A 27,427-nucleotide genomic window follows, 5' to 3' on the forward strand; every position below is an offset into this window, starting at 1 on the left:
TTTATCAATATGATATTTAATGTACATAAGGACAATAATAATATACACAAAGGACCATAAAGGAACAAGTAGGGTTAATAAAATAAACTATATACAAAGCTTCTATCATTACAGGCGGAGTCCTTCTATAAATACCCACTGTGCAGTAGATCCCTGGCCATCTCAGAATAATAACAACAATGTGCCTTCATCTATATACAGGGATGTCCCATGTATACATCTCTATATATATCTCCATATATACATGGCTCCAGTCACTCAGAGTGTTTGCTGACCTTGGAGTTCAAGGTCTGGAATTTTTCCCGTAAGTTTTTCACCCGGTTTTGTTGGGCCGCATCACTAGTGGTTAAGACTCTGGGTTTGGACTGCTCTTGCGTCACGTCGGCGGATCCATCCGCGTTGGAGACGTCTTCCCTCATCTTGTATTCCTCGGACTCCTGGTAGGCTTTGCATCGTTCTACCACAGCCTTTATGGAGATCTTCTCTCGGGTGGTGGGCGAGCGGATGTGCACGTAGGTGTCCTCATCATCATCGGACATGGGGATCGGGGGGATTTTTTCTATAATTATGACTTTTTTGTTATTTTCTAGAGGGGCTTCTGCACTGACGTAGTAGCCGTCGTCTATGGTCTGCATGGAGTCCCCATTGTGCAGTGGTTTAGGACTGGCGGACATTTTATCGAAGAGGCTTAGGTCTTGGGATACGCCATTCATACTCTCGGAGTGCTTCATGTGCCTCCTGTATACCGGGCTGATAGGATCCTTGCTTTGTGCATCTGGCAGAAGCTCCACATTGTGATCCACCATCTTATCCGGGACCGACTGGCTTCTGTTCACCGGGAGGTTCCTGCTGGAGCCACTTGTACTCAAGTATCTAGATCTCAGCTCTCGGACGTCTGGCCAATGGAATTTTTCGGTTTTGACAGGACTCAGGGGGCTTCTGCCGTCACATGGGTCTGGACTCTCGGCAGAATTGAAAGACAGTCTCTTGGGGGATTTCTCGCTGTGTGAGGTTGGGGTTGGAGTCGTTGGGCTGGGTTCTTGGGAAACTATGGGTTCGTACATAGGAAACGAAAACACGGCCTTCAGTTTACCTAAAAACCAACAGAAATTAATTTTACAAAACATTTTAAATCTTAAGTTTTTTTTTTTTTTTTTTAAATCTTGTGCACGATTACGACGATGTTAATTTTAAACACAAGACACAGCCTGAAGTGGACTGGATTTCTATAGCACACTGTTGTGGGCATGCTCTATGGCCTGCACCCTTCTGGCTACTTGGGTCTGCTTGACACACTAGTGTATTAAAGAGGTTATCCAGCACTAGAAAAACATGGCCGCTTTCTTCCACAGACAACACCACTCTTGTATCCAGTTTGGGTGCAGGTTTTGCAAGTCAGTTCCATTGAAATGAATGGACCTTAATGGCAAACCACACCTGACCTGAAGACAAGAGTGGTGTTGTCTCTGGAAGAATGTTTTTCTAATGCTGGATAACTCCTTTAATAAACATCTATTGTGTCAAACAAAGTAGCCAGGAGTGGGGGTCATAGAGAATGCCCACAACAGTCTGTCATAGAAATCCAGTCCACTCCAGACCACCTCCTTAACTCATTTAAAGGGGTAATCCACACATAAAACGTAGCTGCTCTCTTCCAAAAATAGTGCCTCTCCTGTCCTCGGTTTGGTTTAGTGTTTTACAACTCAGCCCCTTTGAAGTGAATGGAGCTGAACTGTAAATACCACATACAACCTGAAGACAGGGGTGGTGCTGTTTTTGCAAGAAAGTAGCTGTTTTTATTCTATTCCTGGACATTTCAGTAGTCAGGAGTCCAATCAGGCCTGAGGAGCTGGGAAGAGAACAGAGGCAGCGTGACTACCTGCCGCTGGGTCTCCACCCCCATGTCCATACACCAAATGCCCGAAATGGGGATTACAGTTTGTGCTTTAGAAAATGCTGCACTGCATTCTGCGCTGCACTTTGGGACCCCCACCGATCATGAGAAAAGGGGTCCCTTGTCCCCTTATTGAATAGAGAAGAGGCCAAGCACAGTGCTAATCCGATCATGCCAAAGGATTGAGGATCGTTGGGAATCCAGGATCCCCCAATCCTGCAAATGGAGGGCAAGTGTTCCAGAAATGAATGCATGGCCAGTGCTCCATTCTTTCCCAATGGGGCTTTTGGACAGACTTTTGACAGACAACCTGTATACCGAAATTTTAGCCATAAGGAACAAATCTGACCAACTAGTGAACCTTCGCGACCAAGTCATCCTAGAGTCCAAACCTTTCCAGAATACTTACATTTTCCTTCATTTTTTTCCTCTTTTAGAGAGGGAAGGCTGCCCCTTCTCATATCGTCTTCTATTTCCCTCAGACGCCTGTGAGCCACTGGTTTGTTGCACTTTATCCTTTGGCTGTATTGCCTGGCCAGTTGGTAGACTCTGTTTTTAATATTTTCTGACAGATTGGCATCCATATAGCTGGCCAGATCCATGAGGGTGGGATGGTCCTTCACCGGGGTCTTGTAGTCCTGATCACTAAAACTCACAGTGTTGAGTTGATTTCTTAGCTGTTCGGGTGATGAAGAGTCCGGTGTATGACTCAAGGATTCTTCTTTGATAGTTCCCAAATCGCTGTCTTCTAATATGATCAATGGTTCATGAGCCTCCATTGGGTCTTCTGGGGACAGTGGAGCTTTTCCACGATGGATAATAAAGTCTTCATATGTGCTTTTACTTTCTTCTTTTTCCATTTCTTCCCACACTTTAACCATTTCCGATGAAGATCTAAATTCTTCATCAGAAACTTGAGGTTGCGATTCTAGATCCTCGCTCTTGGCGGACGTCCCAGAAGGTTGCGTGTGTTGATTTGAGATGGCAGGACCACCAGTTTCTACTGAAGTGGAGGTATCTACATAGGCAGTGTGCTGCCTCCTCTCACGGGGGATAGTGCTGGAAGAGGACTCAACCCTCTGTCTCCAAGAAGAACTCTGATGGCCGTCATATCTTGGAAGACTGTTAATCTTAAATATAGAGTTCTTCACTACCCCAGCGGGAATGTACGTTAAGCTTTCTCGGCGTTTGATGCTAAATGCCGCATCCTGATGTTCGGCCTTGTCATAATAAGTCTTAATCTTGTCAATAAGTTGTCGGTCTTGGAATGAGAGCATCGACTCTCTCGGTTTACACGTGGCTCTGTCTTTTTCTTCGAAGACGTTTTCGACAGAGTTGACTTTGCTGAGTGATGGCTCCTCGCAATTTGGTAGAAGGACTTGAGATTTTAGGAAATCCAGGGAACCATTCACACTTCTATCCGTCCCATCTAGGTTTATTAAACTACTACTTCTGCTCAGATGCCTGGGAGTCACGTAGCCGATGACTTTACCGTCATCCAAGGCCAAACTGCTCCTTCTCGAGAGACTAGTAAGGAATCTCTCAGCGATGACGCTGGCCTGATCCAACACCGATGGTGGAAGGATGCTGGACGACTCATGAATGCTACTCTCCTCTTCATCCTCCTCACTGCTAAAAGTCTTTATATCTTCAGCGTTTTCGGCAATCCCATTTTCCAAAGGCTTACAGACATCAAAATAGGATTCCGATCCTTCTTCAAATGACTGGTTGTCAGTAGTTGCTGAAGACGTTTCAATATCAATTCCAGATGTAGTGATCATGCTGGCGATATAAACCTCTTCTGGTTCGGAGCTACTCTTCTCCATTTCATCCAATACCTTTAAAAAAAAAAAAAAGAAAAAAAAAGTGTCATCAAATTAAACATATAACCCAACAGAGGCTTTTTATATGGTATGTATTTTTTTTTATACAACTGTACTTTTATAACTAAAAAAAAAAAAAAAAAAAGTTACTCACCTCTTGGTTAAAGGCAGTGACCTCAATACTCCTTCTCTTTTCAGGGTTCCCAGGAGACTGACTATTTTGCCTCTTAAATCCCTTGGAAGTATCATATAGCAGAGAATCCTTGTTCTAAAGACAAAAACAAAAGTAAAAGAACATTATAAAACATAATAATAGAATAAATTGTAAGGGCACAATAAATTGGAATAGAAAAGTATTGTACAAGTGATCACGATCAGGTGCCCCAGCAGGAGTTAAAAAACAGAAAGGAGATGTAAATAGCTCTCACACTGCTTAGGCAAAGTGGTGTCCCTTTAAGTCAGTCTTTAACTCCATCTAGGAGTAATAATAATAATAATAATAATAATAATAAAGATATTTGTTTGTATAGCGCCAACAGATTACGCAGTGCAAATCTAGGAGTCTTAGAACATTGACCGGGGATATTTGCCAAGCCAAAAATCTCTCCAAATGGAAAGACTCTGCTCTTGGGGAGATTGTTTGGCTTGGTATACATCCCCAGTCAATGTTCTAAGGCTCCTAGATGGAGTGAAACACTGACTTGAAGGGACACCACTTTGCCTAAGTGGTGTGAGAGCTATTTTGCATATCCTTTCTTCTGAGAATTTCCAGTGGAGCAAGAATGACCTATAAATCAACTCTGTACCCACAATCTGACCCGCCAAACCACTTGTATCTTCGGAGAGCTGCTTTTAATCCAAGATCCGTCCTGGGGTCCGTTCGGCAGGTGATGCAGTTTTTGTCCTAAAAAAACTATTTTTAAACTTTAGGCCACGCCAATTTGACACAGGGCTGCGAGTGTCTATGCCCTAGGCTTGAACCTCCCCTCCGAAACTCCTCCCCACCCTCCTCATTATTAGGAATGCCCCAGGCAGGATTTCTCCTATTCATCACTTGTCTGAACACTGCACAGGTGCCTTAACAATCCAGCACATGTGCACTGATTAGACAAGTGATGAATAGGAGAAATCCTGCCCAGGGGCATTCCTAATAATGAGGAGGGTGGGGAGGAGGGGAGGAGGGAAGGAGAGGCGTCGCAGGCCTAGGGCACACACACTCTAGACCCTGCCACAGGGCTGCAAGTTTAAAAGTTGTTTTTAAGGACAGTAACTGCATCACCTGTCGAACGGACCCCAGGACAGCTTTCTTGGATTAAAAGCAGCTATCTAACAGTACAAGCAACTTGGGGAGGGGGGGGGGGCAGATTGTTGGTACAGGGTCGATTTAAGTCTCCACACGTCATTGTGACAGATACTCCTTATGGAAAACTAGTAACCCTTTGACCCAATAAAGTCTTTAAAAATACTGTATATTTAATTAAAAATTTTTTTATATATATTAAAAATTATAATATATATTAAAAAATAAGTATTTTTTTCTTTCTAAGAATACCCTACAATATTACATTAGTATCCCAAGCTGTGAAAAAGTACCATCCCCCAGAATGGAGCCAATAAAATCTATGGCTCATCAACCAAAACAATGCACATGGATGCAGCCATGCAGGGTGACAATGACAGGGACCCCAGAGGTCAGACTATGGGTGCTGATCATACTTCAATATGGTTTCACAATTTGCATGTAAAAGACATCAGCAGTAGAGATGAGCGAACCTCGAGCATGTTGGGAGTCCATCCGAACCTGATCGTTCGGCATTTGATTAGCGGGGGCTTCTGAAGTTGGATAAAGCTCTAAGGTTTTCCAGACAGCCAATGACTATATCCATGTTTTCCACATAACCTTAGAGCTTTATCCAACCTCAACAGCCACCGCTAATCAAATGCCGAACGATCGGGTTCGGATGGGCTCCAACATGCTCGAGGTTCGCTCATCTCTAATCAGCAGTCCATGACTAGTCAGGATGGAAAACCAAGGTCAGACCTCCATGGATGGGAAAAATATGTTATAATAGGTGAGAACATTAGAATGGTAGTGCCCCAGTAAGTGGTCCAGCTCTGAAGAACGGATGTTATTAGGACGTTTACACATCAGAACAGGACAACAGAGATCACAGTCCCTGTAGTGGGGTTAGAAACAACACCGAATAGAAGAGATCTGAAGACCCTCACCATAGAAGTGCCCCATGTATCAAGCAAAGACTTTGCCCTGTACCGCCAGCAGTGTACGGCTGCCAGCAGGGAGCTGGCAATGTTAGCTACCTGGCCATTATCCTCCAGCTGCATGTCTTCCTCATTCTCCTCTTCTTCGGAGGCGCTGAGATCGGCCCCCGGGCCTTGTATCAGCTCAGCGGCGGCCGGACCCTCCTTCTCTCCCTCACTCTGCAGATCATTCCCCCCTGGTGTCAGAGCGGTCATACCGTGCTGCAGGAGGTCCCCGAAATCCAGGAGAGGGTCATCACTGTCTGCGTGCTGCACAAACATCGGGACATGTTAGAGAGGACTAGAAAAATGACTCTCACATTGTCTGTCCCATTAGAATAATTATTTATTGATACCTGTTTCTATCCAGCCCCACTAAACAACTGGTCAAATCACAAGATACTCCAAGAATAATGCTAGTAGAGCGCCACCTAATGCAAGACTAATGCTAGTAGAGCGCCACCTAATGCAGGACTAATGCTAGTAGAGCGCCACCTAATGCAGGACTAATGCTAGTAGAGCGCCACCTAATGCAGGACCAATGCTAGTAGAGCGCCACCTAATGCAAGACTAATGCTAGTAGAGCGCCACCTAATGCAGAACTAATGCTAGTAGAGCGCCACCTAATGCAGGACTAATGCTAGTAGAGCGCCACCTAATGCAGGACTAATGCTAGTAGAGCGCCACCTAATGCAGGACTAATGCTAGTAGAGCGCCACCTAATGCAGGACTAATGCTAGTAGAGCGCCACCTAATGCAGGACTAATGCTAGTAGAGCGCCATCTAATGCAGGACTATTGCTAGTACAGCGCCCCCTTCGGGGGGACCATTCTCAACAGTGTATACCTAGTACAGGTCTCAGGATTGTATCCAGTATAGACAATGCTCTGTGAGCTCAACAGACTGATACACTGCACATAGCTAGTCCTGCTCTTAGCTGAGAAGGGATACAATTGTGTCCAATGTAGACAATGCTCTGTGAGCTCTACAGCCTGGACTCCAGACTTATACATTGCACACAGAGAGTCCTGCTCCCAGCTGAGAAGTGCATACAACTGTATCCAGTCTAGACAATGCTCTGTGAGCTCAACAGACTTTTACAGTGGCACATAGCTAGTCCTGCTCTCAGCTGTATCCAGTCTAGGCAATGCTCTGTGAGCTCTAGAGCCTGAACACCAAGCTGATACATTGTACATAGTTAGTCCTGCTCTCAGCTGAGAAGTGCATAGAACTGGATCCAGTCTAGACAGAGCTAAAAGAAATAATACATGTGGCTGCTGACATATTTATCTCACAGAGCATTGTCTACACAGAAGATAACTGTAAGCACATCTCGGGGACTCAGGGCAGGACTATGTCCTTATTCATCAGTACAGACTTTACAAGTTTGCATTTCTAGGGGGATTAACCGTAAATATAATATGTCCTTGTGTGTGAATGTCCCATCCCAACCCTGGAGAGGGCAGAGATATAGTGGCGTCCAGACCAGGGATTAGGCGGCAAGACTGGAAAACTACTGCAGAGAGGAATATTTGCTGTGCAGCCAGCCAGGAAATCTGCTGAGCAGCACAGTAGTCAGGAGAGGAGGCGGCAGCCGCACCGCACACATAGGCCTCATCTCAAATCAACTGGTGTCAGAAAGTTACATAGATTTGTATTGTACTTTTATTTAAAAGTCTTCAGGCTTCCGGTACTTATCAGCTGCTGTATGTCCTGCAGGAAGGTGTCTATTCTCTCCAATCTGACACAGTGCTCTCTGCTGCCACCTCTGTCCATGTCAGGAACTGTCCAGAGCAGGAGAGGTTTTCTATAGGGATTTGCTGCTGCTCTGGACAGTTCCTGACATGGACAGAGGTGGCAGCAGAGAGCACTGTGTCAGACTGGAGAGAATACACCACTTCCTGCAGGATATGCAGCATCTGATAAGTACTGGAAGACCGGAGATTTTTTTTTACAAATAGAAAAAAATTACAAATCTATATATTTCGTCATTTTGAAAAAAAAAAAAAAAAAAAGACACTTTTGACATTTCAGACAAACATGTCCAAAGTCTTCACCAGTCGGGTCACTGCCACCATGGGCTCTATTGTAAATGTATGGGGCCCATCCAGTGCAGCTGAAGTAAAATCTGCATCGTCCAGCGATTTTTTGAGATAAGCCTGGGTGTGAACATGGAGAGCAAATATAAGTAGTGTGTCTGCCGTCAGGGCAGGGTCATGTGACCTGCCACTCAGCAATCATGTGACTGTCTGGGTAGATGGAGGCAGCATTGTATGAGCATTGTGTATGGGGCGATATAGGAGGCATGAATGGTAAAATTCTGTTTCTGCCCTCACTTGTAGCTGTCCGCCACCCGTCCTATAGATATATATATATATATCTCAATACTGGAAACATTATAAAAGGAGCTCTTACCTTCAGACCCACTGCAGATGCAAAAGCAGCAAAGAAAGAGAAGAAAAAGAAAGTTACTAAACAATAGTTACTGCCATAGGTATAATACAGGAAAACTGCGCCACTGGGGACCGATAGGGGCCATAGTCTACAGTATAATGTAATGTGTATGGCGGCCTCTCCACTGTCCTGATGGTCAAGATCAGGGGAGAAGAGAGCCAGAGTTTTGGATTTCAGCATACCCCATCGTTCAGAGAACACAGCTCAGGCTGGGTTCACACTACGTTTTTGCAATCCGTTTTTTGCAAAAAAAAATGGATGAAAAACTGATGAAAAAAATGGTGCAATTGTGTGCATCCGTTTTTTTGCATTGACTTCCATTATAAAAAAAAAGAAAACGGATCATTTTTTTTAACGGACAAAAAAATGGAGTTCGACTACGTTTTTGTGTACGATAAAAAAAATCTGTTGTTTTTTTTTAATAATGGAAAAATGGACCAAAACGGATGCACACAGTTGTATCCGTTTTTTTCATCAGTTTTTGCAAAAAACGGATGAAAAAAACGGATTGCAAAAACGTAGTGTGAACCCAGCCTTACTCTACTGAGAACACATGCACACTCCGCTAGGCTGAGCGTTCACATGAATGGGGCAGGACTAGGAGACATTGGTGTGGGTCCTTCCTGTCCAGTGCGTCACCTTATCCTTCAGTTCTGTCATTTATTGTGTGTGTCCGGCTCCACAAAGCCTAGAAAGGGCCATCAATATATAAGGCAGAATACAGCGAGACCTCTATGGACAGAGCGCCCAAAATTGGTGTGAATAATAGTCTAGTCTAGTGATCTTCTCAAGGAACGTGACTACAATGTATAGTGGACTGAAAACATCTGGCCGTCCCCATATTAGACAAAAAAATATTGTATCCATCCTAAACATATAAAAAGTGAGAAGCAGCTTCTTACCATTCTCGTCTAAATCCTTCAGAATGTGCTTTGTTGGTTCTGCAAGAAAATAAATAAATAAGAATAATTTTTGGGGGCAGAAAGCTCAGGAATGGCTCTTATTTTTTTACATGTAATTTCTACATATACTGCGCCCCCTGCTGGACCCTTCAGGTATAGACCGGGTCGTGATGTCACTTTTTTTTTTTTAACTAAATTGAGGGAAATAGCCCTATATGTGCATTTCCCATAATTAGTATACATTAGGAATTTGTCTAACGTTGCTTATGTAATAACATTTAAAGATACACCGTACCAGACTGCCGTCGGCCTGAGCGCTGACTGATGGGATCTACCACAGACATGGTCTTCTTCACCCTCTCTGGGCTGTATCTATAACGTCCGGGATCTGGGAGGAAGAACAGATAAATGGTATCATGATGGATGACAATCTAATAGTATAGAAGCCACAGAGACAGAGAGGCAGCTACAGAGACTATATACAGCATCACAAATGCAAAGACTACACAGGACTGTGAGACTTACACACAGCGTCCATCTCCAGAATGGCTTCCTTGGCCTATAATGAAAATCAGAATATTATTAGAATCACAAGGTTCATACATACAGTAAGCGGTGCTATCCATCATAGATATACACAATAACCATCCGCACCTTCTGGGGGATTATAGCATGATGGTTCTCTAGGATCAGTTTCTTTATGTGATGGGTCCAGAGACGTTTCTCTTCCACTGTTTTGGCCTGTACAAGCAAATAACAGGAAACATTTACCACATGCAGAACATGAGGCTTGGGGTATAACATGACTTATACAGAGGATCTCCTCTTCACGATATCCCCTTCAAATAGTACCAGTTCACCCATCAGTTCAGACCCCCCCCCCCCACTGATCTCTAGAACGAGAGGGTGAATCGCTCACTAAGCCCATTCTCTCCCCACTTTGTGCTTGCAGCTCTATAGAAGTCTATGGGACCACCTTCTGTAGGTGCTTCTCATAATTGTGGGTGTATGAACACAGATTTTTGGCATAAAAAAAATAAAATAATAATTTTTCAAAAAACGGATGAAAAAAACGGATGCATTTGTGTTCATCCGTTTTGAGCCGTTTTTCCATTGACTTCCATTGTAAAAAAAAAAACGGATCCGTAGCTGACACTACTTTTGTGTCCGTTAAAAAAAACGGGTTCGTTTTGATCCTTTTTTTTTTTACAGTAAAAGTCAATGGAAAAACGGATCAAAAACGGATGCACACAAATGCATCCGTTTTCTTTAATCAGTTTTTTTTGCAAAAAACGCATGAAAAAAACGGATTGCAAAAACGCAGTGTGAACCCAGCCTATCCTGATAGGGACAGAGAAAGTCCTGCAAACCCCACCCACATTCACTGATTGACAGCTTTATCTGTATCCATGAGTGCACAGAAGAATCATCCAATCACTTGGGGTGGGCGGGGTCAGCAGGACTCCTACTGTAAGAGTCCTATCAGGATTTATTCTTTTTGCTCAAAAACCTGTCCTAAATCAAATGAAGCAAAATAAAATACATATATATATATATCCCTGAGCACAGCTTCTCTCCCTCTGCTCTAATATACAGCAAAGTCACCCCTTTAAGACATACAGAATGTAGACCTGAAGGGGTTAAACAAGGCAGTAGGTGAGGCTTACCTGTACATTATGCTGCTGTTTGCTGTTCTTATAGTGGGTGAGAGTGAAGCACAGGGAGTCTCTCGTGCTCTCGATCAGCATCAAATGTGAACACTGCACAAGAGAGACCACATGTTAGTAGTGGTAGTAGAATCCCCCCGTATAGAGGGTCCTGGAGAGCGCTACTTACTGGGATATGGGTCTTATACACAAAGTGGTCACCACGTTTCTTGGTGATTAGTAAGGCCTTGTCAAACAGGAAGAACGTCCTCTCGCTGCGGGCGCGCTGGACGCGGAACGTCCCCTCCAGGACCAGCTCCCCGTACGTGGTCAGGTCCATGCCTTTCCAGTTCAGCAGCAGAGACTGAATCTCCTGTGAAGAAGACGTGACACGTGAGTTATGTGTCCGTCGGGCGCGGTGTCTATAGACTGCCGACTTTAAGGCTCTAACCTGTTGGCGCACGGCGTGCTCGTGCTTTCTCTTCATGTCATTGATGTACCAGGCTACTCCGGTCATGGTCTCGATGGCTTCCTCCACCACCTCATAGCCTTCTTTATCAATATCAAAGTGTTTAGCGATTTCCTAAAAAGGGAAGAAACGTGACTATGGGAGGTAGGGGCGGATTAAATTTACCATAGGCTTCAGGCTGTTCACCAGGCCTGGGCCCCTCCACCCTACTGTAACTATGGTAACACTAGCTTGGTGTTCATAGTAAAGAGTACATAATGTCATGCTGCCCTGATTTATGCAAAATAGAGGTAAAAAAGCAGTGATTATTTGCAAATCATGGCAGAACTGTAGCCAGGAGACAATACACCACTCAAAGTATAAGTCTGTTTTGGTGGCCATGGGCCCCCCAGGAGCTCCGGGCCCCGGGCTACCGCACGAAATGGACCTATTATAATCTGCTACTGATGGGAGGACGATCTCCGAGTTATTATAATAATACATCCCATTCCTTGCTGTTACCTGCAGCAGCAGATGATACTTCAGGATTCTCTGGACGGGTTTGAGGAGGTAGGACCCCAAGGGCAGGCTGTGTCTCAGCAGCTCCTGACGTTCGCGAAAAAATTTCGCCAAGACTTTGTTCCTCATACATTCAGTCAGGGTGGCCACCGAGCTGAAACCAAAGAAGGGGAATGAAATACATGACGGACCAGACCAATATCTCATACGCACAAAAACACATGGAGGATAGAAGGCGATATATATGGAGACTGGAGAGTCCGAATATTTCATATCTATCACTACGCCTAGTGACCAGAGACATTGGGCCCTACTGTTCTGTCACTATCTTGTACCAATGTCTATGAACCCTGACTGGGCCAGACTGATGGCTTCCTCCATCTCCGACCCATATTTGCAGTGAATGGCAGCCAGGTGTATGGACTTCAATGAGATTGTGCTGTAGTTCCCTACACCGGGGTGCAAGGGAAGAATAAAAGGGACACCAGCCTGAGGTTAGACCCCCACCAATCACCAATCATATCTTAGTTATTGATAAGCCATCACTTTATAAGATTCTGAAGTGATCTATCCCCCATCTTTTGTTGCTTGAAGGTGTTTTCTACCGCCTAAAGTTACTACAGATTTATGAATAATCTGCAGTCAGGGTAAGGGCCCTATTCCACCGGACGATTATCGTTCACATAATCGTTAACGATCTCAAACGACTGCTATTGCGAAAGACTTGAAAACGTTCACTCATTTCCATGGAACGATAATCGTTACTTATGATCGTATTTGCGACAGTTTTTTCTTCGCTATTGCGTTCGTATCTACTGCAAAAGACCGAACGAAGTCTTATTCAATGCAAACGATTTGCGAACGAGCAACGATAAAAATAGGTCCGGGTCTTATAAAGCGATCAACGATTTCTCGTTTGGTCGTTAATCGTTAACTTCTATTCAAACAAACGATTATCGTTTGGATTCGAACGATTTAACAATAATCTGTACAATAATCGTCCGGTAGAATAGGGCCCTAAGGAAGGCTATGGGTGTGAGAAAGATGAAGATGACGCCATTTTTCCTTAAAAATGTACTGCCAAGCTTCATATGTTCACATTTCACAATACTGATTTAAAGGGGCGGGAAAAAAATTCAAATCAACTGATGGCAGAAAGTGGTAGAGATTTGTAATTTACTTCTAATAAAAAAAATCTTGAGTCTTCCAGTACTTATCAGCTGCTGAATGTCCTGCAGGAAGTGATGTATTCTTTCCAGTCTGACACAGTGCTCTCTGCTGCCACCTCTGTCCATGTCAGGAACTGTCCAGAGCAGCAGCAAATCCCCATAGAAAACAGTTCCTGACACGGACAGAGGTGGCGGCAGAGAGCACTGTGTCAGACTGGAGAGAATACACCACTTCCGGCAGGACATACAGCAGCTGATAAGTACTGGAGTTTTTTCATTTTTTTTTATTTAATAGAAGTCATTTACAAATCCGTATAACTTTTTGACACCAGTTGATTTAAAAACACTTCTTTTTCTCCGGAGTTCCCCTTTAAGATCAGAGAAGAATGTCTGGATCAGATACGACTGTGTCTGTTCTGGGAAAGCTTACATCTGTATAGGTTTTTTAGTATCTAAAAATATCAGGTTCTAAACAAAGGGAAAATTCCATGTGCCGGCAGCAAGAAGAGATCTTGTGAGAAACCGAAGGGCAAGAATTTATGGAAACAGCCTAGGCCGGCCGCGCGGCTCTCTGAGGGTCATTCCCCTCTCAGCCAGGGTGGTCTCAGTGGGTGCTAAGAGCACAGAAAGTTCTATCCATATCTAAAACTCGGGTGTAGGTGTGAACAGGACACAAATACTTACTTGGGGTAGTTGTTACAGTACTGGGTGTAAATATCAAAGTAATGGCTCTGGAGGGGAAAGAAGGAGACAAGGGTCATGTACATGTAGAATAAACATCCCACACCGATAATACATCATAACTACATGTCACATCTGTGCCCTTCTCTCATAGCAACAATATCATCCATACTACAAAGGTATAAAATCAGGCTTTCCTTCTAAGCTGATAAGCATATCTATTATCTATGACAGACTCCATATGATGTATCCATCTGAAGCTTTTCCCCAGAGTTGACACGTACAGGATCCGCAGCAGATTTGATGGCGCAGATTTGCTCCACATCATGCTCAGAAAAATTATGCGGTCCTTCTAAGCTCAAATTCCAAGAAGCTGGGCTGAGCTGCAGCATGCACATCTCCTCCCTCCCCCACCCACTAACTGTACTAGAATTTATGTATGTGCATGCTGCAGCAAACTTTTTTTGTAGCATACACCAGCCAAATATTGGACAAATGGAAACTTATTTGGCTAAGGAATTGGGCCGATTCGGCCGATTATCGCTCCGTGTAATAGAGACAACAATCAGCCAATGACCAGGAAGCTGCGGAGCACAGGAGAGAGACCGGTATCAGGTGTTTGGGTAAGGACTGCATGGACATCATTGGACCCTATGGTAATCTTTTGTGTATATGTCAGGCCGAGGGGGTTGTGTAATTTGGAGTCTTACTGCAATGCTCCATGGGACTAAAGTATCTAAAAGAGCTCTCCTACAAACAAAAAAAAAAAAAAAAGAGCTTGCTCCCCACTGCCACCTTCTGGCAGAAGCTTCTTATTGAATAAATGTTCACCCTTAAAGGGATTGTCCAGGCATAGAAACATATGTCAGCTTTCCTCTAGTAACAGCACTTCTCCTGCTCTCTGTTTAGATGTGATTTTGCAGCTCAGTTCTATTGAAGTGAATGGAGCTGAATTGTAATACCACACACAACCTGAGGACAGGGGTGGTGCTGTTTTTGCAAGAAAGTAGTTGTGCTTTTTGTAATTTATATCTACTTCTCAGCCAGTCCTGACCTTTTCCACAAAGCAGCTGGCAATGGCCACAGGGTCTTCACTGCAACTATCAAGGTCTTGGAGGAGCCGACTGCAAAAAAAAAGATGACAAAGTGAAGAAATTGTTACAGCCGAAAAGAAATGTTCAGTGACACAATCTATTGTCTATGAAAAGAACAAATGGATGGAAAAAAACGTGACATGGAAAAATTATGTTGTCAGCGGAGATCAGTACATAGAGACACACCAAACCAAAGATGGATTTATGTGTATATATAGAAAGTATCTGTCATTACCAGTATCACTGTGTGCACACTAGGCCGGGCAAACCACTGATACTGGAGCCTTAATCTTTGGTTTGGTTGAAGGCTTTAAAGGGGTATTCCAGAGAAATATATCTCTTTATAACTCAGGCTGCAGTTAACTAGATGAAAAACCTATACTTACCCTCCTCATTCCCCTGCTGCACTGCACTCAGTTACTGCACAAGGACCTTCCCAGTCAGCCAATCAGAGGTCACTGCTGTCTACTGCCGCAGCAATGATTGGCTGTGGGAGAAGGTCCTTACGAGACACTGACACAAGGAAGTGCAGGGAAGAGAACAGCGACTACAGTGGGGCCAAGGGAGTGAGGAGGGAGAGTATATATATTTAGTTGCACCCTATAGTTAGATACAAACAGCAGAGGGGATTTCCTTTAGGGTGCGTTCACACCTACAGGATCCGCTGCAGATCTGCAGGTGCAGATTTATTGCTGTGCTCAGTTATTTAAATGAAATCTGCTGCGGATCTGCAGCGGAAAATACGCTGCGGATCCGGTAAGTGTGAACGTACCCTTAAAGATAGAATACAGCTCAGATTATTATGGACTAGTTTTAGATTTGATGGTACGTCTGTAGTCAATCGAAATGAATAGGTAAAATCCACAGCATCAAATACCATAGGTAAAGTACATGTTCATGTACCGCAACAGTAAAGCTGGTCATACCCATCAGGTTACAGTCAGGTGATACCAGGGGTTTTGCGTATGGTGGTCTTCTGACTCTCCCCTCCTAATAGTTATGGAGAGACAATGGTCGGGTATGCTGGGTTTCAATGCCTGATCCTTTAGTTTTTGGTTAAATAACAACCCCCCCCCCCCCCCCCCCCCCCCCCCGACTAGAGGCCCCATCCCAATCAGAGTACATGTACACTCGGCTGAGCTGACTGAGCATGTATGTATGTAGGGAGAATGGGGAGAGACAGAAACTGGCCAACAACTAGCTAATATGTATGGCATCACAAAGCCCCATCTGTTAGCACTATACAATCCATACACATCAATAGCCATCAGAATAGTGTCTTTTCAGATATTAAAGGGGTACTCCAGTGTGTGGGCACTTTTTTACTGGGACCGGGGAGGAGGTGGCCGAGGAAAAAGACGTCCACTCACCTCCCCGGTTCCCGGCCGCTTCCGGGTGTCTGACGTGGGCCCGAGACGTGACGTCTCAGGTCCGCTCAGCCACTCAGTGAAGGAGGCGGGATCCGTTTCAAGTCTGCTTAGATCCCGCGTCAAACACCCGAAAGCGGCCAGGAACCGGAGCGCCGCGATGCGGGACCCACCACTGGAACTGAGGAGGTGAGTGGACGTCTTTTTCCTCGGCCACCTCCTCCCCGGTCCCAGTAAAAAAAGTGCCCACACACTGGAGTACCCCTTCTTAAACTTATTTTCTGGACATTTCACATCTTGTTGGTGGACAGTGTTATAAGGGCGGGGGGGCATAACATCTGCGCCGTATGCCTGGCCCCTCTGTGACATCATAGACATATAGGCTCCATCCTCTTCATGGCGTCATAGGAATAGTCCGACCTAGCTGCCCCACCCCCCATGACTGCCAGATTAGAAGTCAAGAGGCCTCGGCCCGTTCTGATGAAGGCGCGGAGGGGGCAGGGCCTATGTGAACATGACGTCACAGAGGGGAGGGGCCCACTGCGCCAATGTAGGCACAACAGCCGTGAAGCCCCGCTCATACGGCACTGTCCACCAACAAAAACATGCCTTTTTGAGGGGAGAGACAACCAAGAAATCCTTTATATGGTAAGTTATGAACTTTCCAGAATATAATGGTGCTGAGAACTGATATGGAAGGGGGGGGACGATATCACTTTAAGATACAGTAATAATAACGGTCACACAAAACTCATGCCTCACCTCAAAAAAACAAAGCAAGAAACACATAGATCCATGCATAACACACTACACACCTGCATGCACTTTATATTACAGCTTCTTCTATTTTTACTATGTGCAAACGTGAGATTCAGGCAAGTAGCATCTTGGCGGTAACCTACCTGCTATGGACTCACTACTATAGACATCTTGGGACAAATATAAATATAAGAAAAAGAATGTAGAGAACATTAGGACTTGTGGCGGGTCATCCATGCCACATCACACTCACACAGAATACTCTTCTGCTTGGTAGATACATTATAGGAACTGATCCTGGAGAGGTCCCTACTGATCTACACTTCCTGGTGATGTCTGACTGCTCTACCAATCACAGGCTGAGGCAAGCCACTCCCACAAACAGTGATTGGCTGAGCAGGCAGTCCAGAGAAAACCAGGAAGTGTAGGACAGCGGGGACCAGGCACCATCGGGGGATGAGGCAGATGAGTATATCTCTTTTCTGAAAATTCTTAGCCAACTTTGTATCTAAATAATCCTAGAGGAGCCATCTTTACTAGTGTTAAACTTATAGGCTAAGAAAAAGAAAGTCTGTTTACATCATGAAGACAAATGGTGGTCGTGACCATATCCACAGACATACACTTCCTTGACTGTACCACCATGGCCCCCCACCTACTTCTTCTAGGGCAGATATTCCTACCCCGGCAGTGTAACCACGGTGTAATGGTGCCCGGAGTCGCCCCCTTAAAGTGTCACTGTCATGTTTTTTGTTTTTGTTTGCAGAAATCAATAGTTCAGGCGATTTTAAGAAACTTTACAATTGGGTTTATTAGGCAAATATGCCATTATCTGCACTCAAAAAGACTTTCCCCAGGTCCACCCCCTCCTTTCTCTCATTATCAGAAAATCTCGACTCTTTTACATCAGTCGGGCCCTGTGTAATCTATGGAGAGGGGAGGGGGGAGGAGGGAGTTTAGTCGCCAGCAGAAAACAAAGGATTACACAGCAGAACCTGTGTGATAGCCGGTATTTAGAGGTCAGAGAGGTCAGTGCTGACTGTCAGAGGAGATAACCCGGTGATGTAGCTGTAAATTAACTCTTTGTTGTCCTGTTTTGGTGCCTCATCTCCCTCCACCCCTCCCCTCTCCATAGACAATCATGAAGACAGGAAGGAGAGTTCAAACTGCTTTTTCATGATAAAAATGAATTTTTTGGCTAATAAACCCAATTATAAAGTTTCTTAAAATCGCATGATTTCTGCAAAAAATTTAAAATAAAATAAACGACAGTAACACTTTAAATCTGTATATGTAGCATTACCCGCCCTACACGAATAACTCCAGGATAACACAGTATTACCGCCATACCAGCCACATCCCCCCTCGTAGAATGGATTGTGGTGGTCACTAGGCCACAGTATTACCGCCATGCCAGCCACATACCCCCTTCGTGGTATGGATTGTGGTGGGGACTAGGCTGCAATATTACCGCCATCCAGCCACATCCCCCCTCGTAGAATGGATTGTGGTGGTCACTAGGCCGCAGTATTACCGCCATACCAGCCACATCCCCCCTCGTAGAATGGATTGTGGTAAGGTCACTAGGCCGCAGTATTACCGCCATACCAGCCACATCCCCCCCCCCCCTCGTAGAATGGATTGTGGTAAGGTCACTAGGCCGCAGTATTACCGCCATACCAGCCACATCCCCCCCCCCCCTCGTAGAATGGATTGTGGTGGTCACTAGAGATTAGGACAAAAGCTTCAAGATCAGTAGAATTCTGTCCTCAAAGCTTAGATACATAGGGATTAAGGGTGTATCACCTGTTCAGTTCATAGATGTCCTCAATGTTCCCGAAGAGAGCGCTGACTTGTTCCGGCTTCATGGGCAGCTCGTGTTTGTCTATGATGCCTCCCAGGTAATCCTAAAGGCGATTCACAGGCATTTAAAGTTACACGTATCAATCATATGCTATTAACTTTATTGTCTAGTAAGAACTTTACAGGCGCGACACCTCACCGGTGACAAGACAGAAGAGGACTCCAATATTTACAACTTTCCTTCTCGCTAGGAGCCATGGGTAATTTTTTTTTTTTATAATTTTTTTTGTACTTTTAGTTAGAGATGTTGAGTACTCTCTCAGTACACAGAGTCTAACCAGCCAGTCACTGCTGACTACAGGATCTAGGACACTGGTGTCCCACCGGAAAAACTACAATTCCCATCATGCCTGGGCAGCCTAAGCTTTGGTTGGCTGTCCAAGCATGCTAGGAATTGTAGTCGGACAATATATATATATATGTATACGTGAAAATCATGCAAAAATAACATGACATGACTGAGTAACATAAGTTCAATACCTGTTGCAGGAAAATATTGAAGAGCTGCTGCCATTTAAACAAATTTCTTGATCCTCTTCGATCAGTAGATATACCCGGGAGAAGTGCACAGTTGTGAGCTTCACTCCACGGATCAGCATCCAGTCTGGTTCATTGCAGGAGTTGGATCCATGAGACTTATAATGGAACCAGACTTCTGCAATCAGTTGGAATGAACGCCGAGTCAGGGAGTGAAGGGCACAGCTGTGTTCTTCACCCTGCTGTATCTAATGATCTCGGCAAGTTTAAACAGTGATGCTAAATCTATCAAATCCATTCCACTCATCTGAATGGGCCATCGCCACTTAAAGTGGTATTCTACTGAAACGTAACTTTTCATATGTTGCTGCCCATGGTGAGACTAACAATTCCTTCCATACTTGTTATTATCTATTCAGTCTCCTTCCCACAGTTGTCAGCTGCCGCTTTCTGCTAAAGACACAAAAATCTGTGTGTGAGCTTTTCTCTGTCGCCCCCTCTTCTCCCTCCCTTCTGAGACAGCTGATGTAAACAAGTCCCTGGCAGGCTGTATCTGCCACATTGTAGCTTCTTTTTAACGCTGGGAGGGTTAATCTAAGGTCAAGTTGCTGATGAACTCACTGTAATTAACCCTCTCAGCATTACAAAGAAGCGACAATGTTACAGATAAAGCCTGCCAGGGACTTGTTATGACCACCCATCTCAGGGGAGAGACAGAGAGAACAGCTAACACACAAATTTTTCGTGTCTTCAGCAGAAAGCAGCAGCTGAGAACTGGGGGAAGGAGACTAAATAGATAAGAAAACTATGGATGGAATTGTTAGTCTCACCATGGGCAGAAACATATCAAAAGTTATGTCTGAGTGGAATACCCCTTTAAAAGGTCGGGCTAGATCTGTTCAAGACTGATGAGTGAATGAGAATAGGTGAGCAATACCAACTTCTCTGATGAGACCCCATCACTTCTATTTACAGCCTTGTCTACAGTCACACTGAAAGCTAACGGTATAGTGAGATAATGTGTATGTGGGTAGTAGGGCACGGCTCCAAACTCAAGGGGTATTCTGGCTTGTAGAAAAAAAATAAAATAATAATAATAATAATAATAATAATAATAATAATAATAATAATAATAATAATAATAATAATAATAATAATAATAATAAATATTATTAATAATAATAATAATAATAATAATCTTGGGGCCCTGGTAAAAAAAAAAACTATACTCACCTTACCCTGATCCCCAGCTGGTCCTGACACAGCTCCGATTTCCTGCTTCCCAAACAAGTGATTGGGGGCGGGACCTTTCTGCTCAGCCAATCACTGGCCACGGCAGTGTCCTATCAGTTGGCTAGGCAGGAAGGTCCAAGCACTGTTCACAGGAGGAAGCAAGTGAAAGTAGCCGACCGGGAGCTGCGGGATGACCAGAGAAGGGCTGGGAGTAGGGAGAAATAGTAATAATATAAATAAAATTATTATTATTATTATTATTATTATTATTTTTTACACAGCACCAGAATACCCATATAACACTATAATACCCATCATAGTGTTATATATAGTCTATATACATAGTAAAACATGGCTGGTCATGCACACGCACCTCCACAATACTCCGTAGATCCTGGACGTACATCCTCTCGGTTTCTATAATCTCCAGCACCACCCGCTCCACGTAGCTCAGCTTGTGATTGATGGAGCCGACTTTGCTTCCAAATGGAGAGAAGGAAGCGGAGCCCAGATGGCTGTAGCGGTTGGCGTTGTTGTTGCTGTTGGTGGCGCTGCCATTCTTCAGGCCGCTTTGTATCTCCTGGAACGTGGCCTGCAGGGTCTCGGCCGTGGATGACAGCAGCTCCATGTCCGGATCGCTGGCACCGACACTCAGCTGCGCATTATACACCGGGCTGCCGATTATGTTCTCATAGTGGTCGCAGTCTTCTCCGAGCGATACGGGGGATGGGGTAGAGATGGCGCTCAGAGGGCACTCTGCATCGTAAAACTCACCGCCAAAGGAGACAGAGCTGGGCAACTTGTCATGGTGGTAGGAGGAGAAGGCCGAGAGCCTGGGGGATTCTGGGAAAATAAGAGCAAAGTGTTCAATGATTGAGGAAGTTATTATCTACTAAGATGGTTATCAGCGGGACGTTATCAGGGACGTTATCAGAGCAGTGACCGGCACAACAGAGGTTCCTCATTCGGAAGTTCATTATTGCTATAACTAGTGTCTGCCCAACTCTGACAAATAAGAGCAAATGCACATGAGATATCTGTCAGGAAACAGCTATTAAGTATTCCACAACTTATCAGCTGCTGTATGTGCTGCAGGAAGTGGTGTATTCTCTCCAGTCTGACACCGTGCTCTCTGCTGCCACCTCTGTCCATGTCAGGAACTGTCCAGAGCAGGAGAGGTTTTCTATGGGGACAGTTCCTGACATGGACAGAGGTGGCAGCAGAGAGCACTGTGTCAGACTGAAGAAAAATCCAAAACTTCCTGCAGGACATACAGCAGCTGATAAGTACTGGAAGATTTGGGATTTTTTTTTTTTAATAGAATTTGAAAGAAAAAGTTTTTTCTTTGTGAATTACACCTTTAAGGGAAAGGCCAATACACATTAGATGGTCGACCAGTATCACTGAAATCAGCATGTCCATTATCTTGTATATCAGTGTAAAACGTGCATCACATCAAAGAAACACGTCGGGACTATTCCCCAGCATGTCTCTCCGATGTATAGCCTACAGCGGCATACGTCATCCATCAGTCACATACACAGTATACAGCTGCTGCTGATGATGATGGATACACCACCCTGCTGGAGGCCTATAGCTTTATATGTCATATCCTGAATGTGTTCAGTAAACATGGTGTGAACACGTCCATACACATACACACCACGGCCTGGTTTACATCTGAATAAATCCTTTGTTGCAGAGTTTATCCAGGACATAGTGAGGTGTGTGCTGCCGGAGAGGAGATGGCGCATGATCCTTCCTGCCAGGAAGTGACAGACAGGTGGATTGTCTGTATTGTGGATGTAACGCCCAGACCCATCCAGGGTCATTCAACTGCCCGGATCTGGGTGTTACATCTGGATAATGGACAGGTAAGTCCGGCTCCAATGCCTCTGTCTGAATACTAGGGATCAATGGTAGTTCCACAATGTTAGAGGGGAACTCCAGTGATTTTTTTTTTTTCTTTCTAATCAACTGGTGTCAGAAGGTTATATAGATTAGTAATTTACTTCTATTCAAAAATCTCCAGTCTTCCAGTACTTATCAGCTGCTGCATGTCCTGCTGGAAGTGGTGTTTTGTTTCCAGTCTGACACGGTGCTCTCTGCTGCCACCTCTGTCCATGTCATGAACTGTCCCCATAGAAAACTTCTCCTGCTCTGGACAGTTCCTGACATGGACAGAGGTGGCACTGTGTCACACTGGAAAGAATACACCACTTCCAGCAGGACATACAGCAGCTGATAAGTACTAGAAGACCCGAGATTTTTTTATATAAATTTTGAAGTAAATTACGAATTTATATAACTTTCTGACACCAGTTGATTTGAAAGAAAGAAAAAAAAAAGCTGGAGTTGCCCTTTAATTCAGCAGGATTACGGTTACCTGATTTCTATATATGATTTTATATACCTTACTTATCACACCTTGATATTAGATCATAAAAATGACATCAACTGCAAATTAAAACATAAGCACTTACAGGAATCTTGCGCAATCTTAATGGTTTCCTATGGGAAAGCACCGCACGGAGCCTTCCATGTAACCATCTCCCAGTCCTCTCCTGCTAATACTGTGGCATAAGAGGTCAGGGAGAGAAGGGTAGGGCATGCTGCTTTTTAACACATCCAATCTTTTTGTTCTTAGGAGGTAAGTCACCGCCAGAGGCATCTGGCAGCCTCCTTCTCCCATCTCCTCCTTCCGAATACGAGGGGATTGAGGGAGATTGTTGTCGACAAGAACGCTACAAAAAACGATCAATGTGTCCCAACGGTGGATTAAAAAAAATGTTTAAAAGGCACCCGTCAAATGTTTTGATTGGCTGCTCGAGCAAGTGGAGAGAGAAGAGCGCCTTTAAGCACTTCTCTCCACTTTTGGAGATGGTCTCATTGACTTTGGGTTCTCGTTGGTTGGTTGCCCATTTCCTGCCTAATTCTAGTGTTTGATTGGGGTCTGAGCACTAAAGCCCTCAACAAATCAAAACTTTTCATTTATCAATTTAAAAAAAAAAAAAAAAAAAAATTTCATTTAAGAATGTGTTAATACCTTTAAAGGGGTTTGCAGCGCTACTAAAACATGGCCACTTTTCCCCCTCTCTTGTCCGCAGATTGGGTGGGGTTTGGAACGCAGTTCCATTAAAGTAAATGGAGCTTAAAGGGGTTATCCAGTGCTACAAAAACATGGCCGCTTTCCCCCTACTGTTGTCTCCAGTTGGGCGGGGTTTTGAAACTCCGTTCCATTGAAATGGAGCTTAATTGCAAACCGCACCTGAACTGGAGACAACAGTAGGGGGAAAAGTGGCCATGTTTTTGTAGCGCTGGATAACCCCTTTAAGAATGCGTTAATACCTTTAAATTTCCCCCTTGGTGGTACTGCAGGTGATAACTGGGGATCCCAGCAGGGAGGACACTTGGCAAGATGCTGGGTCCACTATATTCTCATGATCACCGATCCTTCCTCCCAATGGATCATCACTTTCCAGGGTGGAAATACCCTTTAACCACAATGTGATATGGTTTCCATAGAAACAGATCAAGCTGCACTTTCTTGTATATTGGACTGTAAATGATCCGGGCCCCATGAGGTAATGGCCCATAACCAACATACCTAGATAATAGGTAAAGAAGATGATGGCTCCCAGCTCCGTAAAAAATTGAGTTAAACTTTATTATATATGCATATATAATAAAGTTTAACTCAATTTTTTACGGAGCTGGGAGCCATCATCTTCTTTACCTGTATTCACACGGGAGACGGCCCGCAATATTGCTTCACGCGCTCCAATCCTGGGGAATCACAGCAGCACGCATTACCTATATTTTGGTGAGCTGACTTTTTTTCCTATTTCACTTTGCATACCTAGATAATACCCTCCTCAGGGGCCACAAAACCACGACGGCGCCAATTCTCCATTTCACATAAGAAGATCCCGCCCCCTTGACACTTACAGGGCTGGGACCTTTATCATCATTTAAGTCATATAAGCTGTATGACCAAGATATAAGGTATCCATGTACCCCCCATCCCGACCTCTGTGTAGGCCTGTCAACTCCAAGCTACTGACAGGTCCCCTTTAAGTGGATAGGACTTGGCGGAGGGCTGTGATCTCTTTACTATTGGATCAGATTTATTGGTGTCACTTATAATAGCCCATACCTGGTGTACATTTCATCATGCTGTATTTCCACTATGCGCAGCCTGACCCACAAAGGATTACGTTATTCCATATGACCCATATCACTACCCTTGTTTTCCTATGGAGATGACATGGCCGGTGCTTGGTCTTATACATTTGTTTGCTATAGGTGCGGTGGAAACTCCTCAAGTCAATAATTACGAGAAGGGGGTCACATACTTTTCATACAGAAAACAGCGGATAAGACGCCATATTTAGGAGTAATATACAGGGACGTGTTGGGGAAATGGGTGAGGCCTGAAGCATTTGTTACCTTCTGCTGACACTTTCTACAGATACAAGCAGCGGCCCCCGCCCTGTGAGAGAAACCAGCGGAGTCCAAAGGACGGATGTATCAGCAGGGTGTGTGCCCATCATCTGATCACTACAGGTGACGTATATAGCTGCATGGCACACATCTGTATACAGCATCATACATATGTATACACCCCATACATATAGCATACCTGTCAGCAGAACACACAATCACCTGACAGCTATGATTCCCACTTACCATATGTACACGCACGCTTGGCCGAGCATACATGTGTTTTCAATGGGGAGAGTAGAGAAAGCGGCTGTCACACACCATTGGCGATGGTTTATCTCTAGGACTGCCTGTTTATACGCAGCATGTGCCATCCTATATATATGTCGGGGAAAGCTAGGAAACCCCCTGGCACATATAGTAGGGGCCTTTAGGCTTTTAACATGTTCCTTCCATTAGGGTCTCAGTGTTCGGACGCATACAATCTCTAAAACGATTCGAGAGAAGCGTGTGGTTTGCACTTCACTCTGTGGCTCGCTGCATGAAACAAGATCCATAGAATTATAATGGATACCATCTCCTGCAGAGTGAAGAGCACAACCGTATGCTTCTTCCAGGTTTTTGTTTTAGTTGGGATGTGAACACCCAGACTAACCAAATAACATTGCAATTTTTTTATTATTTAATTTAAAGGCGCTCTCCATTATTCTGCTGAAATCCATATACTGCTAGGGCTCAGGGGGAAAAAAAAGTATGCATACTTACCCCTGGTCCCCTCAAAGCTTCCCGTCCCCTGATCTCCTGTCATCCTCCTTCCTCCAAGATGAGCACTAGCCAATCACTAGCAGGAGGAAGACAAAAGATCGGGGGGCCGGAAAGTAGCTGCGGGGGCCTGGGGGGTAAGTAATCACCAAACCTGGTGCACAGAAGCAGTGGAGCTGTTGCCCATAGCAACCAATCAGATTCCAGCTTTCAATCTCCAGAGGACATTTTAAAAATGAAAGCTGGAATCTGATTGGTTGCTATGGGCAACCGCTCCACTGCACAAGGTTTGAAATGTAAGTGTCATGTGACTTATTGCTGCGTTGGGTAGTCGGGATGGGGATCAGCCCCTTGTGTAAGGGTAATGGGTGGACACCAGTAAACGAGAGATTTATGGTGTTACCACACTGCAGCCGTAACCACGCCACCATGCTGTCACCAACGGCCGATCTATCCTGGAAACATAGCGCAACTATTGGTGCAACCACATGGGGGCGTGATTTTGGTTGCACCCTAACAACTGCACTGATAAATCCCCACAATACATATATATATCTATACCATACATCTTGCCCTATCCAGCAGTACAGTCAGATGATGGATGGCGGAAGCATCGGAAAAGGACAATGAAGTCGTTGTGACGGCACGCTGGATGTTGTAAGCCGCCGTCTCTGGTAGAAGGGGACACAATAAGCGGACAAGGAGCCGGCTGTTCCTGCAACACTGAGCCACTTCTCTCCAAGGAGGAATGACACCATCCTACATAGACGCCTCACCAAGCAGACATGTTATAGCAGATACATTGTGCCGCCCCCGATGCCAGGGCACTACATGCACTAGGGAATATCTATATCTGTATATATATATATATATATATATATATATATATATATATATATATAGCTTGTGTTATTTTAGATCATACGCAATTTGGAAACTAATCCGAATAGAGAAAGAGAAACAAGTAGAACCCTACCCTGAGCTTATGTCCCCGAGACAAATATGACAGGAATCCTGCAGCCAGACAGATCTTATTTTAGCCTAGCTGAAGAATAGATCACGTAAAAACAAGCAAAGACTATCACACCGTATAAAGCATATCATACTACAAAGTAAAAAAGGAAAAATTGGCAGCACATCTATGACTCTGTTCACACTGCAGGTTGCACGCTGCTTGTGGCTTACGTACAAACAAAAAACTATACTAATACTACAAAGTCCTATAAAGTGAGACCAGAACAAATAGAAAAAAAAGCCTAAAACTAAGATGGTGAATAACATGAACTCACCAAACAGGCGGGAAATCCTGCGATTTAGCCCCTCGAAGCGTCCCCTCTCCTCAAACATGGTGTGTACATTGGAGGCTCAGCTGGCGGTATAACACGCTAGAACACTGCCTGGAATCTCAGTACTGGGAAAGGTGTGGAAGCCTGACATCATTGTATCACCTGCGCTCCCCGCTCCCTCCGCCTCCAGACAGGAAACCCAACGTCAAAAGCTTTCATCCCTCCCACCGAAATCACACAATGAGCTGTTCCCAGGTTAGAGGAATTACACTTGTAAATCTTCTTCCTTTTTTACAGTTCTTCACTTAAAGGATCATCACCATTATATAATCTACGAGCAGAGCAAAT

The 27,427-nt window shown here is 44.5% G+C and overlaps 1 protein-coding gene across 1 annotated transcript; it reads right to left on the bottom strand.

Annotated features, from left to right (window-relative positions):
- On the bottom strand, positions 1-27,201 carry PLEKHG3 (pleckstrin homology and RhoGEF domain containing G3). The gene is made up of 18 exons (XM_069950179.1): positions 27,083-27,201; positions 20,962-21,431; positions 18,822-18,922; positions 14,850-14,919; positions 13,799-13,845; positions 11,949-12,099; positions 11,430-11,561; positions 11,169-11,351; positions 11,000-11,092; positions 9,987-10,073; positions 9,858-9,891; positions 9,628-9,720; positions 9,333-9,371; positions 8,392-8,402; positions 6,037-6,246; positions 3,872-3,985; positions 2,304-3,732; positions 1-1,093 (listed from the first exon to the last, which is right to left on the bottom strand). The coding sequence occupies exons 1-18, from the start codon at positions 27,138-27,140 to the stop codon at positions 255-257; spliced, it is 4,161 nt and encodes a 1,386-aa protein (XP_069806280.1). The 5' UTR covers positions 27,141-27,201; the 3' UTR covers positions 1-254.
- Between the last annotated feature and the right edge of the window lie 226 nt (positions 27,202-27,427).

This window comes from Dendropsophus ebraccatus, chromosome 13 (assembly GCF_027789765.1).
Source record: "Dendropsophus ebraccatus isolate aDenEbr1 chromosome 13, aDenEbr1.pat, whole genome shotgun sequence".
Classification (NCBI taxonomy): domain Eukaryota; kingdom Metazoa; phylum Chordata; class Amphibia; order Anura; family Hylidae; genus Dendropsophus; species Dendropsophus ebraccatus.

Bases quoted from the DNA above. Each gene is read 5' to 3' on its own strand.
- PLEKHG3 (XM_069950179.1), bottom strand. From the start codon at position 27,140: ATGTTTGAGGAGAGGGGACGCTTCGAGGGGCTAAATCGCAGGATTTCC. The intron at 13,846-14,849 runs GTCAGGACTGGC...TTTCCCCTCCAG, and splicing joins CCAGCTGCTTTGTGGAAAAG to AGCCATTACTTTGATATTTA. The intron at 10,074-10,999 runs GTAAGCCTCACC...TTGCTTGTACAG, and splicing joins AACAGCAGCATAATGTACAG to GCCAAAACAGTGGAAGAGAA.